The 16,925-nt window shown below is 49.7% G+C and overlaps 6 protein-coding genes across 6 annotated transcripts; 4 read left to right on the top strand and 2 right to left on the bottom strand.

Moving 5' to 3' along the window:
• Positions 1 to 227: 227 nt before the first annotated feature.
• Positions 228 to 2,433, top strand: FIBRA_07117 (uncharacterized protein; the record flags this gene model as incomplete). Its single annotated transcript, XM_012328813.1, has 22 exons — positions 228 to 351; positions 400 to 455; positions 508 to 521; positions 573 to 601; positions 663 to 672; positions 728 to 787; positions 837 to 846; positions 914 to 931; positions 988 to 1,013; positions 1,063 to 1,088; positions 1,142 to 1,176; positions 1,225 to 1,249; positions 1,308 to 1,319; positions 1,377 to 1,392; positions 1,450 to 1,495; positions 1,555 to 1,658; positions 1,715 to 1,774; positions 1,831 to 1,916; positions 1,975 to 1,999; positions 2,058 to 2,214; positions 2,266 to 2,328; positions 2,380 to 2,433. The coding sequence occupies 22 exons, from the start codon at positions 228 to 230 to the stop codon at positions 2,431 to 2,433; spliced, it is 1,056 nt and encodes a 351-aa protein (XP_012184203.1).
• A 377-nt stretch (positions 2,434 to 2,810) lies between these two features.
• Positions 2,811 to 4,261, bottom strand: FIBRA_07116 (uncharacterized protein; the record flags this gene model as incomplete). The annotated part of the gene is made up of 4 exons (XM_012328812.1): positions 2,811 to 2,849; positions 2,899 to 3,640; positions 3,690 to 4,018; positions 4,070 to 4,261. 4 exons carry the CDS (start codon positions 4,259 to 4,261, stop codon positions 2,811 to 2,813), a joined length of 1,302 nt encoding a protein of 433 aa, XP_012184202.1.
• A 348-nt stretch (positions 4,262 to 4,609) lies between these two features.
• On the top strand, positions 4,610 to 5,701 carry FIBRA_07115 (uncharacterized protein; the record flags this gene model as incomplete). Its single annotated transcript, XM_012328811.1, has 5 exons — positions 4,610 to 4,672; positions 4,732 to 4,777; positions 4,830 to 5,120; positions 5,176 to 5,529; positions 5,583 to 5,701. 5 exons carry the CDS (start codon positions 4,610 to 4,612, stop codon positions 5,699 to 5,701), a joined length of 873 nt encoding a protein of 290 aa, XP_012184201.1.
• Positions 5,702 to 5,844: 143 nt separating this feature from the next.
• On the bottom strand, positions 5,845 to 9,840 carry FIBRA_07114 (uncharacterized protein; the record flags this gene model as incomplete). The annotated part of the gene is made up of 28 exons (XM_012328810.1): positions 5,845 to 6,094; positions 6,159 to 6,283; positions 6,339 to 6,406; positions 6,456 to 6,704; positions 6,759 to 7,173; positions 7,224 to 7,304; positions 7,358 to 7,399; positions 7,456 to 7,577; positions 7,628 to 7,652; positions 7,704 to 7,726; positions 7,777 to 7,794; positions 7,852 to 7,889; positions 7,941 to 7,990; positions 8,048 to 8,117; positions 8,170 to 8,363; positions 8,415 to 8,508; positions 8,567 to 8,670; positions 8,723 to 8,737; positions 8,791 to 8,882; positions 8,936 to 8,984; positions 9,040 to 9,116; positions 9,172 to 9,186; positions 9,248 to 9,281; positions 9,331 to 9,366; positions 9,421 to 9,461; positions 9,529 to 9,588; positions 9,643 to 9,656; positions 9,713 to 9,840. 28 exons carry the CDS (start codon positions 9,838 to 9,840, stop codon positions 5,845 to 5,847), a joined length of 2,529 nt encoding a protein of 842 aa, XP_012184200.1.
• A 725-nt stretch (positions 9,841 to 10,565) lies between these two features.
• On the top strand, positions 10,566 to 11,937 carry FIBRA_07113 (uncharacterized protein; the record flags this gene model as incomplete). Its single annotated transcript, XM_012328809.1, has 7 exons — positions 10,566 to 10,632; positions 10,699 to 10,952; positions 11,006 to 11,029; positions 11,090 to 11,168; positions 11,218 to 11,368; positions 11,423 to 11,594; positions 11,650 to 11,937. 7 exons carry the CDS (start codon positions 10,566 to 10,568, stop codon positions 11,935 to 11,937), a joined length of 1,035 nt encoding a protein of 344 aa, XP_012184199.1.
• Positions 11,938 to 12,373: 436 nt separating this feature from the next.
• On the top strand, positions 12,374 to 14,724 carry FIBRA_07112 (uncharacterized protein; the record flags this gene model as incomplete). The annotated part of the gene is made up of 13 exons (XM_012328808.1): positions 12,374 to 12,625; positions 12,683 to 12,784; positions 12,834 to 12,914; positions 12,947 to 12,972; positions 13,026 to 13,077; positions 13,133 to 13,221; positions 13,282 to 13,565; positions 13,622 to 13,677; positions 13,731 to 13,781; positions 13,841 to 14,035; positions 14,100 to 14,341; positions 14,405 to 14,433; positions 14,495 to 14,724. The coding sequence occupies 13 exons, from the start codon at positions 12,374 to 12,376 to the stop codon at positions 14,722 to 14,724; spliced, it is 1,689 nt and encodes a 562-aa protein (XP_012184198.1).
• Between the last annotated feature and the right edge of the window lie 2,201 nt (positions 14,725 to 16,925).

The raw sequence follows: 16,925 nt of genomic DNA, 5'->3' as shown, positions 1-16,925 counted from the left end.
TCTGCTCGCTCGGAGCATCACCATCGTGATGAACTACCGAACAAACAAACCTCAGCGACCTGTGTCTGATGCTGGGCCCGAACCTGATCGGTCACGTGCTTGATATCTGAGTATATGCGCCCAGTACGCCTACTTAAAGTACGCCTGTCGCCCAGAGCGTTGTGAGGCTGTATCTCTCCATCTTCCATCCCGTATCTGCTGCCCGTCCCCAAGTCACCCCGTTGGCCATGAGCTCCAGCGAGATTCCTGTTCTACCGCCACCCCCGACCGTTGAGGAACTGAACAAGACCTTTGGCGTGCTCCTCATCGGTTTCATCTTCGCCGTGACGCTCTATGGGTTGACCTTCTTCCGTATGTAATGTCGTCTCTGCCCCGTAATTTTGCTGAAATTTCCACCAGAGACTTACATCTACTACTCGCGTTTCCCTTCCGACAGCAGGCTTTCGAAGTATACGGTGTGTACTGTTTTACGCTCAATTGTGTATCTTGCTCACGTACAAATGATAGATCGGTCTAATATGGTACGTTTGAGAGTCGTCGGTATTGCTCGATCCAACTCAAAACGGCCTCAGGGCGGTGGACACTGCAACGACCACATTGCGTGAGCAAAGATGTGCTGTCATTGATATTTAAGACGCTGATATTGAGATTGCATCATCTAGTGTCCCATACGTGCGTCCATACACTTCAACACTCTAGTCCAAATTTACCAATGCTTCATGTCCAGCCTATACTATTATTTGATCACCAGTTTCATGGCACCGTTTGACACGCTTAACATCACCAAGTGAGCTTGATACCTCTCCCACGATGCTAAATTCTGACCACTTCCTCAGGACTTTCATTGTGAGTGCCTGGTTTTCTCATGCCGTTCATAATGTGTAATCGTTCCGCATTGACTCTGCTTCTCCAGTCAGAAAACGCACTTGCGGTACGAACTCGGGTCCTCTTCTGACACCATAAAGTCATTGGCTAATGTCACTTCAGGCATTTGGCATATTCTTGACCCAGTGGTAAGTCACCGATTCTCCTATAGGAATGTCACAGGACTCACGATCGTAGCTTCTATGCGAGCCGTATATATTCAAGTGCGTGGAGTCTGTCTTAGTCTGTCAATCCAACTAACAAGGCCATGACGCAGTAAATGGGGAGAACCCTGTTCTTCCTACACTGGCCGTACGTGGCTTCCTTGAATCTAAAGAAAAATACTGATTTTCCGGATAGGCTGTGCTTGCCACCGCAAACCTCGGTGAGTCCGGGACGCAACAAATGGAAGTCATATCTCCTGACCATTTAATGCACATCAGCGCTCGGAATCGGTGAGCTATCTACCTGATTGGTCTTTTTTATTATTATTCAACAATTTCGTCACATAGCGTCATCAGCGGAGATGTCAGTCCATCTTTCAGTCTGATCATTTATTTCCCTTGTGTGCTGACAGGACCCCAGTTCTGACCAGCCATTATTCTACAACTTCGTTAACCACACTATCAAGGTGTGTGAGAGCGTTGAGAATTCTGAAACCTATGATTAACCCATAAACCACGGGACTAGGTCCTCACGGGCGTTCAATATGGGTTAAGCACTCTCTGCGATCTCATCATTGTTGGCGCGCTCTTCTACTATCTCCAGCGAGAAAGGTTCCCTGGTTTGAAGGTGTGAGTAGACCTGTGTATCGCTATGGCACTGATACATACTGAGAGGTACTATTCAGCGCCCAGGGCTGGTATGAATATGTCGCCGTTTGCTTCATCAACCGCGGGACGTGCTTCACGTGCGTATCGTATATATCTTAGTATGTGAAGATGACCCACTCACCGTATCCCATAGTCTCCTTCAATTTGTTTCACTCGTCCTGTTCGTCGCCGCACCCACGCAGCAAGTCTGGATCCTCTTCCACTTCGTGACGAGCAAGGGTTGGTATTTCATTGGACTTCTATCTGGGGCGTGTGTTGATGTCCCGCAACTTCGTAGCTTACATCAATAGTCTGTTGCTCATGTTCGTACTTTTCTTACGCGCATGAAGGTTATCTCCCTGGCTTACAGTTTTCGTCCAGGCTTAACTTCCGCAACGTACACCGTGGAAAAGGTGTCGAAGAAGAGGCAAGCATGAACCTACACGACCTCAAGAGCGGCCGCACAAGCAGCGGGCATGGCACTCGGGGCGAGACTTCACGCAGCGTGCAATTTGGCGTTGTTGATACTGAGAGCAAGGTATGAACTTGAAACGGAGCTATATATGACCATTTTTCACTCCGTCTCCAGGGTGCTGCCATGACTATTGGTCTCGACACTATTCGATCTGGTACGGCGATGGATGACGATGTGGTGAGAAGCTCGTCTCTGCTTGTTGACCCCCGAGACTAACAATGACTTCAGAGCGACAAGCACATCGGTACTGGCAGCAACCATTCAGTGATTGATATTCAGTGAGTGATAGAGGGAATGCACTTTTTTCAAGCTAATTTCTTCTCACTAGTAAAACGGATCCTGAATTCTAGTTGCTCGTCTTAGAACTAGTAGACTCGCCTCGGTCTCTCCCGATCATGCTACCGCTGAGATGCGTTATTTATTGTGCTGTTCCGGAAATTCCACCTTCTTGTACGCCATGCATTTTCTCCAATCCATGTAGGTATTACTTGGAATCACGCATCTAGTTGCGGGAACTAGCTGGTGAGTTAGTGCTCCAGTATGCCATTAGAGAAGGTACAGTATGCACATCACTCAATGCCACGAGAATCACCAGTCGACAATGATATAAAATGTATAAGGTATATATCAAGATATTGAAGCGAGCAAACATGTCGGATTTATGCCTTATTCGACTTCCGTAAATCTGCCACGAACCACTGTAAAAATTTCAGACACAATCGCGATATCTCGATAGAAGTGGCGCACCTCCAGTGTTTTCTTTAGTGCCTCTTCCATGCCCAACTGGGGCTCATAGCCAAGCACTCGCCGCGCCTTTTCGATGTTGTGGTATCGCGACATGCAACTGAATTTCACCCTGAATCTCGTGAAAGTGGGTTTCCTACCCAATAGCCACGAAGCCCATTCTGCACCATAGGCAAGTACCATCCCAATCTCTCTTGGGAAGTGAACAATAGAGCGGCTAGACTTGGTGGTGCCAAAAGCCTTGTCGAAGAAGTGCCATGCGGCCCGGGGGACGTCCCAGAAGGGCATCGGTTCCCCGTTCGTGATAAAGAATACCTGGCCGGCGACCTGCAAAGGCGCGTCATTCTCCCGCGCAAGTGCGCTCTCAGACAGCTGGTCGAATCGCCCGCGAACGGCAGGTCGGACCGCACTTTGGTAATTAGGGTCGTTCCATCGCGCAGTGATCTGCTCTGCGTCTGGTGGCGGGATTACGTATGGTCCTAATGGACGAGACGCAGAGGAGGGGATGTGTTGAGCACCCATAGTGCAGTTTACATAGGGAAGGGCAACTTTCAGGTCCTCTTTGAGCTTTGCCACCTCGTCAGATGTCAAAGGGCGCAAACGGTCTGCGGCAAGCACATGCGCGTGTGCTGCGTTCCCGACGTACGTCCAGTCGAACAGGTTGGTGTTGTCGCCAATCTGGTAGTGGGTCTGGCCAGCCTTGTACACGTCGTAGAGACCAATCATCGCCTGCTTGTCTCCAGGGCTGGCAGAACGTGAGCATGCAGGCCAGCTAGAATACACACTGAACTCACCCAAATAGTCCCGCGACGCGCAGTGAAACGGTGTATAAGCCATCCTTACCATTAGCCTCAAGCACAAGCTTCTCGGCTTTAGCTTTTGACTCGTTATATGCGTCCATTGCTTTCTCCGGGAGTGGCATGCGTTCGTCAACGCCAATGAGATCGTACTCCCCGTTAAAAACTACACCAGCAGTACTAGTGTAGACCAGCTTCGAGACGTGGTGAGCAACCGCGGCCGAGATGACAGCTCTAGTACCATCCACGTTGACCCTCCAGTAGAGGGCCGGGTCGTCCATACCATGAGGAGGGGATGCGGTATGGATTATACAGGTCGCCCCACACTGAAGCACTCGTTCAGATGACGAAGTGAAGATTTTAGTAGGAAGACGTACCTTGCGTAGAGCCTCACCAACCTGCTCTTCTTCGCTAATGTCCCCTGAGTAAAACGGCACGTCGTGATACCTCTGGACGATGTCGAAGACAGCTACGGTGTCATTGCGCGCCAGGAGAGCATCTACGATGTGCCGACCGAGGAAACCACTGCCGCCAATGACGAGGTAGCTTTCCTTAGCAGAGCTAACCATTGCGAATGAGACGGTGGAGGTCAGAGTCGAGGAGGAGAGAGGGAGCAGAGCGGGTCGCGGGCTGGCATAAGTCCATTGGACGATCAGACCACTTCTGCATATTTGGTGGTGGCCGCCCGATCTCCCTTTTCAGTCTAGAGCCGCGACTGTCTGACACTTGGCCTTGCACTCAGCCTACTGCATGCGAACCCAGACTATAAATCGAACACGGCGTTGGCCTCAGCATTCCGTATCTCCTGTCGTGGTCCACCCCACCGCTCGCTCGCTCGCACAGTTATGCGCATCGCGGTCGTGCAGTTTGCTCCAAAAGTGGCTATCATCCACTAAGCTCACCAACTTCTCGCACTGATGGACGTGCAAGATAGGACAAGTTGGAGAGAATATAAAGACGGCCGCAAGGCTATGCGAGAGGTGTGCATGATGCAGACTACTCCGGGCATGTTGTTCATACGTCGTCTGATAGGCTTAAGCCTCGTTCTGTGGATCTTGTGTGTCTGCCGGAGATGATCTTCACTGGTGCGCTGCATTAGCGGGTATTTTAAAACTTCCCATAGCTTGTTTTGCATAGGTTATGTCTTTCCGGACGCAAAGGCTATAAGCCCACACTTGGAAGACCCTAAGACGGGCCCGACATCTCGCTTCTGTGCCGATCTCGCTGCACGACTGCACTGCTATGTCGCTGCTGGCTATCCGGAGCGTCATGGGCCTCATGAAGCCGAGAGACGAGTTACGGATGAAGGAAATGAAATCACCACCGTTGGTGCCAACAGTGCTGTGATGTATGGTCCAAACGGTGCTCTTGTAGGAGGGTATCGCAAGACCAATCTGTTCGAAACCGACATGACTTGGGCTAAGCCAGGTATGCACCGTTCTACTGATCAAAACGGGAGTGATGCATCGACATCCTTTTTAAGGAACTGGCTTCGTGACATTCGATCTACCCTCACCCTTGAACACTGTCAGTCTTGGTATCTGCATGGACCTGAATACTGAGCCTCCTGCAATGTGGACGCTCTTAGACGGACCATACGAGATGGCCAACTACTGCATCGAACGCAAGACGACCCTCCTGGTCTTGTTGAACGCCTGGCTTGATTCGGGTAGGGGTTCAGATGAAGAAACAGACTGGCAAACGGTCAACTACTGGGCCGCAAGGCTGCGTCCACTATGGGTGAAAGATAGTGTCCAAGATGAAAGAGCAGACGGGCAGTCTGATGATGTAGAAGAGACATTCGTTATAGTATGTAACCGATGTGGAAAGGAGAACGGTATGTCCCTTGCAGACTTCATCTCTCTAAACTCTATGCTTACCGCTGTTTAGGCATGACCTTTGCCGGGTCATCCTCTCTCTTTAATATGAGGCGTGGGAGTGGCAAGCCACGCTTGTTACATACATTAGGACGCCAGGAGGAATCAATCGCGGTGTGGACGATACCATAAGCAAGATGATACCAACGGGATACGGATGATTATAATCTGTGTATATTACAAAGGGGTATTGTAGCATTATTCGCCTTTATCTATATATGACGCGTTGAAAAGTTCTGAGTGTTGTCTCATCATACTAATCCGTTGCGGATCGATCACGACCTTGCCCGTCCTTTACCCTTGATGCTTCTCCGAGCCTGGGCGCAGACCTGTTTCGTCGTTTCTGCAATTTCACACGCGTACTCAAGATTGTTCAATGTCTTGCCATCCCACACTTCAGGCCTGGAGAGTTGCTGTACTGCTTGGATTCGTTCCCGCGATCGAATCTTGTAACCGTCCTCAGTCGTGCACAACGAAAGTGCCTCGAACTCAACTCTCTGCGCCACGTTAGCCAGAGCATCGTTCCTTGCAAAAGTAGGTAAGTATTCGTCAAAGAAATATTGAGGGGGAACGGGCGCCTCCCACACACCTAATATTGTCATCCGCCGAATCCATACTCAGTATTTGCCACAGAAGGCCCGCTGCGCTACTCTGAGAGAAAACGCGATGAAGGGCCCCTCGAAGCTGATCAAATGTTTCCTGTCGTGTTTCAATCTGAGAAGGGAGAATATTCACTTGACTACAGAGAAACAGGAGCATGACCACGTACAGAGACCTTCTTCTGGGAGAAAAGAGCTTCCAGCTCGATGTCGGTATCGGGGAGTTGACTCGGTGTTGCTATATGGGACGGTGTTAGTAGGTAACAAACCATGAATGGATCACAGACAAGATCGGTTCCGGATAGCGTTCTCCTCAGATTCGTTATTCAGGCATGAAATATCGATGATTCTATCTTCCGAAGCTGATCGCGACGCAGTGGACCCCTCGGTAGTATCTCCATCGTCCAATCTATCAATTTCTATAGGGCCATCCATCGGGCTCCGCGGAGTTTCGCTCCGACTGAGAGAACTTCCAAGAGGTACTGGCATAAATGGTGATCTGAAAGGCTTATTAATGGTCTGTTTCAACCTGGATGCTGATATCATCTAAATCACTCCGTACGAGAATCAAAGGGATACTCAGCACTTACACATTCCCAGAGGCATAGGAGTGTTGACTTTCACCTTCTTCCCGCAACCATAGTCTCTCTTGTCGAAACTAGCAGGTCGTTTAAAAGACTTCGAGCTGGGTGCTCTGCGGATACTGGTAGACGGACCCGAGGCTCTGGCGTTGTTGCATGCATCAGATACGTCCCAGCTTATGGATACGTCGTCATCATCGCCGTCCCTGAGATTCTTCCTCCACCCGGAGCTTGTTGAGGTTTTCGGTGCGGGACGAGAAGCCGAACCGTGATTTGGATACATAGAGTTTTGCTTCCGACGAGAGCCCTCATCGTCCTTATTACTGCCCGCTTGACGCTGTAACACAGCAATCTGCGAGCTGACAAGCGCTTCAGGTGACAGATCCGACTTCCGTCGCTTCGTCTTGTCCGGGGACTTGCACACCTGCACAGCGATCTGAGCATGAATCACTGCAGCAAGAGACCATGGCATACATCACACATGCCATCGCAATAGCCTTTCGCTACCTCTGGGCTGTTTGTATCGATATGCTCACCGAAGTACCTGCAAATAGTCTGAAAGTACATCCGCCCAATGTTCATTGATGCGATTATCATCCAGCACTCACGATATGGCGACAAACATTTACGCCTTCCGCAAAGTTGATCAACTGTAACGTAGGTGTGAATTTCTGCACTACTACGTAACTATACTGAGAGAACGCACCGCAGTGAGACTATCCACGGCACGCTGGCTCGGCATGGGGCCTTCTAGCGACTCCGCTCGCTCTAAACGTTTTGCATGCGAGCCAGAAACCCAATTACGAACTCTGATCACGTCTTCTCTTGCTATAAAGTGTTCCGAGAAGCCGTTCCGCAAGCTGAACCGAGCAACTTACAATAGAACAAGATGCACTTTGATGGCTAACATTGATTCATTAGCCAGAGAGCAGATGTTGTATCCTCCATACTAACCAAGCCGTCGCGTCCTCCTCGGCCTTGTGAACGGTGTCAATCACTGTCACCATCCGACAGACAGATGGCTCACCTGTTTCTTGATAGTATCCTGTCAAGCGGAAGACTCGTATTCTGAGTCGCATGGCCTTCAAGACGATTGACTTACCTTCAAAACTCTTGGGGAGATCATAATGCAAAATGTACCTGGTAGCGATTGGTTATACAGCATACATTGCGCAGTTTGCATGTACTTACCGAACATCAGCCTTGTCGATCCCCATTCCAAACGCTATAGTAGCGCAAACCTGTGTCACGGCCAATGAACACGGCAGAACCGATGTAACTTGTAAAAGGAATCTCACAACGTCAATGCCACCTTGCCCTGAACCACCCCGTTCCCACTCGGCTAGTGTCCTGTCGAGGACAATAGAACTAGATGCAGAATGAGTCAGCGATTCTCTAGTCAGAATACGATGCAACCTACCCTATACCTCGATGATATGGGCGCGCATTGAGCCCTTTGCCTCGGAGATAATGAGCAAGATTGTCACACGTCGCACGAGTGCGACAGTAGATGATGCCAGAAGAGGGACGTCCTCGTCTATGATGCAAATTGCTAATGTAATCAAATATGTCCACCATATGTGCAGCTGGATCTGCAGACGACAGGTAGCGGACCTTTTCATGAAGATAGTCAGTATGCTACTGCATATGGTCATGAATATATACTTCATAGAAGAGATTCGCTCTGTTGAACGGATGGACGACTTTGAAAAGGCGTTCCCGGGGCATGTGCAAGCTTCTAACAATGTCTTCTTGCACGCTGGCCAGTTGATGTTTGTGAGCGCGACGAGAGATAGGTGAATCGCCAGAATACTGACACAGGGGTTGCTGTAGCCGTCAAGGCCATAATGGGGATATAAGGAAATCTATCTCGGAACGACCCAAGACGTCGGTACTCTTCACGAAAATCATGCCCCCATTCCTATCATGAAATGTCTCACGATAGTCTCAAATATCATTTCTTGCGCACACACCGATATACAATGAGCCTGGAATATTAGTTTTAAGTGCATAAAAATCTGAAATATGAGAGGATGACTACCTCATCCACAACGAGCCGGTTGAGTTGAGCCCGCTCATCGAGTCTGCCGAGAAGCTTATTGAACTCGGGGGTACAAAATTTCTCTGGGCTGACTAAATGCTAATTCTGAGCATCGCTGAGCGCATACATGGATGATGTTATTTACCATAAAGAAGGCGGATCTCTGGATGGCCCGAGTTGAGGTCTTCGAGAATCTGTTGGTGCTAGTTGATCTATTTCCATCAAGCTTAACCTGCCTAAGTTACGTACATATATTCTGTCCTCATGGGAAGTCTCGGATGTGATTGCGGCCACAGAGACATAGACGCTGCGCAACTTGGCAACCTCTGAAGAAACAAGACTATGTGAGCTTACACACAACTTTAGTGAGGAATAACCCACGATTCTTCATCAGCGCTAACATTTATGGACAAGGGAGATCAGGTAGTGAAATGCGATTGTGTCGGCATTTGCATACCAAGAAGTGGAGAGACTACCACTGTAACGCCATGCTAAGCACTTGTCAGCAGCCTAGCGGGCATCGTAATGAGGTGGGCATACTCGAGCAGCAAGTGCAGGTACCTGGAAGCACAGACTCTACAATGCCGATCTAGATTAAGTGGACAGTGCTACACAGATGGGCTACACCACCTTTCCCATTCCCGTTGGTGCTAGGACAAAAACATCGAGGCCTGCGAATTTAAGCAAGAGAACATCGTAAGATCCAGGCTTATTTTAATGTCATATATAGGTTCATACCTTGTACCGCAGCCTCTACAACCTCCTTCTGTTTCCCTTTATACTCTGTGTGACCAAATGCTAGCGATAAGGTTAACGCCCGAGGCAACATATGTGTCCAGCTACAAAACACACTTGTGGTGAGAATCCTAAGATAAAAAGACAGAAATCAGCTGGAGATATGGAGGAACCCGTTGCCACACACTTCCAGCAGGCCTTGGAAATGCTAGTGTTCTTGATGAATATTGTATCGAGTGATTCAGGCCCCGAGTGTGAACTTGAAGAGGGCAATGACGTATCCACATCTCGTAGTGGTGAAGATGTATCTGGCATCTCCCAAAGCTCGTTTCTGTAAGCGACAAGCTGGGATGACGCGTGTAGCTCATCGCAAGAAGGTATAACGGCGGCGGTGGCGAACGCGTCGACCACGTGAGCAACACGGTCACGGGCAGGAGTGGTCCCGGGCGGCACTTAACACTTTTCAAGACATTCATTGGTCAGACATTCGGCCGGCATAAACCTAAGTCTTCCCAGTTGGAACCCTGAACGGTCCTGTTGGCAGATGGACATCGTGTGTTGTTGCGAACTTATGTTGGCTCTCGGCACCACAATGGCAAATGCGTTGACAGATGTGAACACTCCGGGGCCAGTCAGTGCTGGCACTGATCTACTTGAGAGGGCCGTAGTAGTTCCGCTGGCTATCCACTAGGACTTTCCCGGGCCTGCAGGCCGACTCATTTTCTATTCTGCTACCTGCTTCATCCTCATAATTCCTCATGGAATGATACATACAGGCCTTGGGGAGTATCCGATCACATAGTGGCAAGGCGGGAGCAAGGGGACGGGACAAAGTAGTACGAGCGCGTAGAGAAAGATCACGTTGGGTCGATTGCCGCGCATTGGAAGCTCACCGGTTGCACTTTACGGCTCCACTGCTTATTCCTTACTTCCTGGATGGCGTAGAAGTTCTCACCGCAATGTGCTTTTGAGGAAGACATGTGCCCTGCGGCGAGCCCCCTCCTGCTCCTGCTCACCTCCCGCGCTGCAGTTTCGCATGTATGGCCACAGACATTGCCCTCGATAGAGCGTACTTGGCGGCAATATGGCTCGAGACACTCTTTTATGGTGCGTCATCTATATTGCAGCTTACCAAGGCGTCGGTCCTGAGGGCTCAGCAAATTTAAAATACAGGCATGAACATCGTTCTCTTCTTTTCGTGCCTTTTCGTATTGATCATTCACCGACGGACGCCAAAGGTCAACAAGATACTTGTCGGTATCGCCGTGACCATGTTCTGCTTTTCTACTTGCCACGTCTTCCTGGGCTTCTACCGTCTCATCATGGGCTTCATCGTACTTCGTGATGAACCCGGAGGTCCAGCGGCCTTCTTCTCAGACGTCTCGATTCCCGCAAATGTGGCCAAAGTCGGGATACATACCGTAAACGTGAGTTACCCCGCTCGTGTTTCAGGTAATCTTGACTCAAATGCCGATCGCAGTCGATCGTGGGTGATAGCGTAGTGGTACGTCTGGTTTCACATCTGTGTTATGAAATATATCGAACGTGTTGCTACATCTCACAGGTCTGGCGATGCTATCTCGTGTGGGGCAGGGACTGGAAGATGTGCGCGCTTCCCATCCTGCTTGTTATGGGTTCAGCTAGTGTGTCACCTCATCCAGTGCATCTGCATATGTTTGACAATTTTTGCAGTATGCGGTTTCGGTCAAACCGTCTTTTTTGCAAGAGGGCAGCAATATCACAGTGCTTTTGCGCTTCCATTGGTAATATGGAATGGTTCCCTTTTTAGTCTATCTCTCACGACAAATGTTGTTGTCACTGCACTCGTTGGGCTTCGTGCCTGGTATGCACCACTGTTCCTTGTCCCAATAGCCCCATGTCTTAATAGTTAATCAAGGTACATGCTGCGCCTGAGCGATGGAATCGCCAACTTTCGGTATTGGAGAATCATGCTAATAGTTATAGAATCTGGCATGATTTATTCCGTTGCCCTCATTTGCGAAGTTACTCTCTACTTCATGGGCCTCAACTCCTTCTACATCATATACGATCCTATAGGGCAACTTACTGTGAGTGGGGACACAAATACTGTTGACGATAATGATTACAGCTCGAATCATGCAGGGCATTGTTCCGACGATGATAATCGTTCTCGCTGGTCTCGAGATCACGACCAATGATGTCCATTCCCGCCTCACAAGGAGCCAAATTAGCAGGCCTCGATTCAATCTGGGCGCCACCACAGAAGATTCACGCACTGCACCTCTGGAAACGATGCAGTTTGCCAGCATCATATCCCTTCGCGAGCGAAAAGCTACGCTTCCGGTCACGTTCGATGACACACCCGATATGAGCGCGGTGAACTCGTCCTTGACCCTGAAGGACGAAGCACTCCATACACGATCTGTTTGAACAGTCATAGAAAGCTAAAATTCCTTGCGCATAGTATACCAGTTGTAATCTTAGCACAAGGTATTGTTGCCTATGTATTCGTAATCCGATACAAGGGACCTATTTTGTCTTCACCAGCTGTGAGCCTTGAAGGAGCTGAAGAACTTGGGGAAAAGTCGGACTAATCGTGCTTGTGCATGCCACCCTAAGTATGCTACTTAAGTACCACAACCTCGCGCGAAGTTCCAGCGCCCATGGCGGGTACTGCAATTGAATGTATAGAGCACCGCATTGAGCCAGCCTGTTTCCGCGTTTGGCGGCCGCAACATGATGTGTTACATGTTTCGATAATGTCGCATCACTCGCTGAACGTTGACGTCGACCCAGCCCGTCCGAGCTTCAACTTCGGCTTGAAGTCAACCTTCATAGGAGTCGTCTCCGACAGACAGCATTTATCATGTACCCTTTCGATGTCATCTCAGCATGGTCCCATCGCCAGCCTGCTGTCGCTCTTGGATTGGCGTTGCTGATTGTGAAAATCATCAGATCCATCTCCCGCATGTACACTCTAGGCGATTTGCCAGGTCCTCGTCCACAGAGCTGGTTGTTCGGTCACGAGATGGAAATACAGACCTCTCCGGCAGGCAAGTTACACAACCAATGGGCGGAGACGTACGGTCCTACTTATAAGCTCAAGGGACCTCTGGGAGTAAGCTTGTAGTTGAGTCCGTTTCGACACAGTACTCTTATCCACATCGACGCGCAGACATCGTATCTAATTACCGGTGATCCGAAGGCTGCAAGCCATGTCCTGCACTCTGACAACTATGTCAGGCCTGGAGACGACACTATTAGTCTCGAACAGTTCGTAAGTTCGAAGTGGGATGTGTGACCGTAGCAGGCTCATGTTTGAATAGTTTGGGAAAGGGCTCTTCAGCGCTGAAGGCAAGAGACTTTGGCCATCTGGGATGCAGATGGCACGCGACTCATCTTGTGTTGTACACGTATAGGTGATGAGCACCGGAAGCAGCGAGCCATTGTAAACCCGGCATTTACGTTCGTGACTGCTCTTTAACAGGCATGTGGTTGCGCTGACTCTTCTCCAACAGTCCTGCTACTGTCCGCGAAGTGTCCCATGTAATTTTTGATCTGGCTCGGAACGTAAGTCGCCTGCCATCACCGAATTTACACATATACTCAGAACACGATAACTCAGTTGACGGGCTCATTTGTGGATGAGCTTGAACGGGAAGAGAACAAGTCCGGGAAGATCTTCGAGTTGACTTCCAGGATTCCTCGCTTAACGTGTGTATTTCGAACACTCATTCACACACACATGGTCAGATTTGACCGCCCCCCATACAGGCTCGACGCGATCAGCATGACTACTTTTGCGTACGACGTTGGAAATTCTGATCAATCTATTCCGAATCTTATTGCCAAGATATCGGATGTCCCAGAGACGACCGGCACACTCATCGCCATGTCGCTCATCACCTTGTTTCCCAGCCTGTTATATCTCCCAAACCCAATGAAGCAGTGGACAACCATGCTCAGGACAGAACTCGGCAAGATAGCGGACATTGTGTGGACGCAAAACGTTGAGGAACGTGGGCTAGGCATGCATTCGAAGCTTCTGGACTCCATGAGTATGTCGTTTCAGACCTTATCAGCTGCCAATTTATTCACGTATGCTATCCGATAGATGATAGTTATAAGCGCACAGGAGAGCCATTGGACAGAGAACAAGCTATTGCCACGGTATGTCGCAATTATTGTTCGAATTCTGATACCACTTGACATTCAATTGGTAGATCATTGGGGTAATTTTTGCTGGTTATGAGACTACTGCGAATGTCATAATTGTGAGAATATGCTGTAATCCTCTATTACCGTGACGGTGTAGTCATGCGTTTTCTTGTAGGAGACCCTCTACGAACTATCACGCAGTCCAAATATGCAGACCCAGTTGCGCAACGAAATCGAGGCGTTCTGTGAGAGAACGGGACGCGAGCCCACATGCGACGATCTCGTGAACGCAACCCAGCTGCCTTTCCTTGATGCTGTCGTCCGTGAATCGTTGCGAACTAAGGCTGTCTTAACCACAATTGCCCGCGAGGTACGTGTCACTGTTCCTCGCGTTTATGCGTGGCTATGAGAATGTACCTAATCTGCGCTGGCAGGCTGTCAAAGAAGATGTTCTTGCGCTTCAGTTCCCTATCCCAGGCACTAGCCGGACTCAAATCGCCGTGAAGCCTGGGCAGATTGTCCTCGTGCCTGTGCGCGACGGGATCAACGTTGACGCGCGCATATGGGGCCCAGATGCTGCGATTTTCAGACCAGAGCGATGGTTGGAACCGGGTGGCCTACCGGAGACAGTGAAAGATATACATGCTCCGGGCCATTTTCTGACTTTCGGCGATGGGTACGTGAACGGTCTATACTCTGGTGTACAGCATGTTCGAGACACTGACATCGCATCTTACAGGGCGAAGACCTGCCTTGGTCGTCACTTCGGTAAGACATTTGAACTTACACGAGTCAGCTGGCAGGCATGCTGATGAAGGGATCCTTATAGCTGTAGCAGAGATCAAGGTCAATCTTAGCAACTCAATTCATTTTGCGCTTCACTTAACGGACACACAGATTGTCCTGACCGCACTCATCCGAGATCTAATATTTGAACCAGACGATCAGCAATATATGTTTTACAGGACTGGTGGAAATACGATAAAGCCCAAGATTATAGGACGCGAACACGAGGGGCCGCAGTTGTATCTTCATATACGGAAAGTTCATGATTATTAAGGGCCGTTGCTCCTACAATCAACACGAGGATTACATTTTATCATAGTATCAGGTTTCACTGCGCGCGTATATTTTGGGGCTCAAAGTTCGTACTCTATTGACGGCGTTAATGAATGGGGGCTCGAGCATGTGGAGATATGATCTTCTTGAAGCTAGGTGATGTTCTGGTCTGAGTGTGTTGTGTATTCTAACCGGTTCGCCTCTGTCTTTCATAATCCCAAGATTTGCGAAGGACCGAACATCTTGCAGCCTGCATCAGTGTTCCTGTCGTTCGATGTACGTCAGATGCTCTCCCATGCGCGCGCCTGTTCTTCAGGGCTATTTAGGGACCCATCAACCGCGCGCTACGTGTTTGGGCTAATACGTACGTATTCACAATTCGCCCGAAAGCTTCTTTCACCTTCCCATACTTTGATCTATTGGATTCAAACCTCGGATGGCCGCCCCAATTTTGTTTCCAGGCCAAATCTCGCGACAGTCTCATGATTAAATGCGATCCGAATTCCATATTGTCGTGAGATACACTCAGATCTTGTCGAATGTATTCGCACACCGCGCGTGCGGGCTGTTCCGGACAAAGACCTGCATCTCGATTGACCTAGTTACTGGGCGAACGATAGGGCACCTGGACCAGTGCGTCTGTCCATTGGGTCTGTCGTCATTCTGGCGCCCCCTCGTAGCGCCTCAGCCAGCGCGAGCTGCCCCGCTAATACTTCCGGGCTAGAGAACCGCGATGAGCAAGACGCCACACTGACGCTAGACAGAAATTTTAATCCGGATATTGGCATGTAAATCGGAGACCGACCGGCGAAATTCAGGCAGGACCGTATGCCGCTAGCATAGCCCATTTCGTGAGTATCGCAGGCGTCATGAGGGGGCCTTTCCGTCATCCACAAGGTCGCAATGGGCAATGTATGACACGTTGCAGTATAGTACGAGGGCGGCTGGTTACCAGGAGGTCGATATTCCGGCATGGGACATCCAAACGCCCACAAATGTGGACGAGACACGTCACAATGTTATCATGAGGGCGTGAGGTTATGTCAAGGTAACGTACGTTTCTCGAGTACAGCCTTGCACGGTACGAGCTCAATAAAGCGGCAGCAGCACCGTTCTGTCAACGCTGCCAGTTTCAACTTGCATTGTTTCAGCGCGGTGGGCTGTTGGCATCAGGGAATGGACATCCCAAATATCGCCACCGTTGCGCCCTACGATGGAGGGGCAGGTTTTAATTATGGAGATAACAAAGGCGGGATAGACGACCGGACCGCGGACGTACCATACCCGCTGAGCGATAACACTCCGGTAGGTTGGTCATTGGATCATTAAACTAGCCGCGCTCTTTCGGATTCAAGTTCGAGACGTGTCCAAAGGAGAACAGAAAAGATGACATCGGATAACCATGAGGGAGGCTCACGACGTCAAATTTGACCGCGTGGTGAAACCTGAATAGTCGTCTATCTGGATGTCAACGTCCATCGCAGCATGCGGTCGAACGGTGAGACTAGACCGTCTATCGAGCCTTATAGAATCAGCGAAAACGGCTAACGTGGCCTTAGAAGGCGACGGACCTGGCCGTCCAAGAAAATCAACTTACTACACTTGTCGTAAACACGAGGCCGTATATCACCTCATGACCGTACCCGGGCGTTATGTCTCGTCATATCCAAACCTATCCACCATAGCGGGAAGGGCTGGCGCGTGACGTTGAGAATAATCCACACAAGGAACCCGCAATCGGAGGACTGTTGCACAAGTGAACGATCCATTACACCATATGATACAGCGCTATCCAAAGACAAAAGCGACGAGGGTATATTCAACGTGTTTCAGGTCGTAAAGATTTTCATAATATGAGGCAGAGAGACAGCGGACAGCAGGATGCGAGACACAACAATCCAGGCAGCTGAGCCTGGAGCACACGCAAATGGGTCAAGAGCAGAGAAATAGGAAACTCGTAGCAACACAACCTGGGCCCCAAATTGGACAAACTCGAGCGGAATGTTTTCAAAGTGAATTCATGGACCGCGCAGACGACGTCAACCTCGCGTAGAAGCGGCCGCCTTGGATGAAGATGTAGATTCCCGTAGGATGACCATTAGGCCATCAGAGTGCGCCGAGAAGATTGCATCGACCAAAATCTCCTGGTACACGCGCGCGCGCCCCCTATGGTTTGTAGGGCTGTGCGATGATCTATGCGC

This window comes from Fibroporia radiculosa, assembly GCF_000313525.1.
Source record: "Fibroporia radiculosa TFFH 294 genomic supercontigs, scaffold11939, whole genome shotgun sequence".
In the NCBI taxonomy this organism is placed as follows: Eukaryota; Fungi; Basidiomycota; class Agaricomycetes; order Polyporales; family Fibroporiaceae; genus Fibroporia; species Fibroporia radiculosa.
This window is presented reverse-complemented; position numbering and strand designations above follow the sequence as displayed.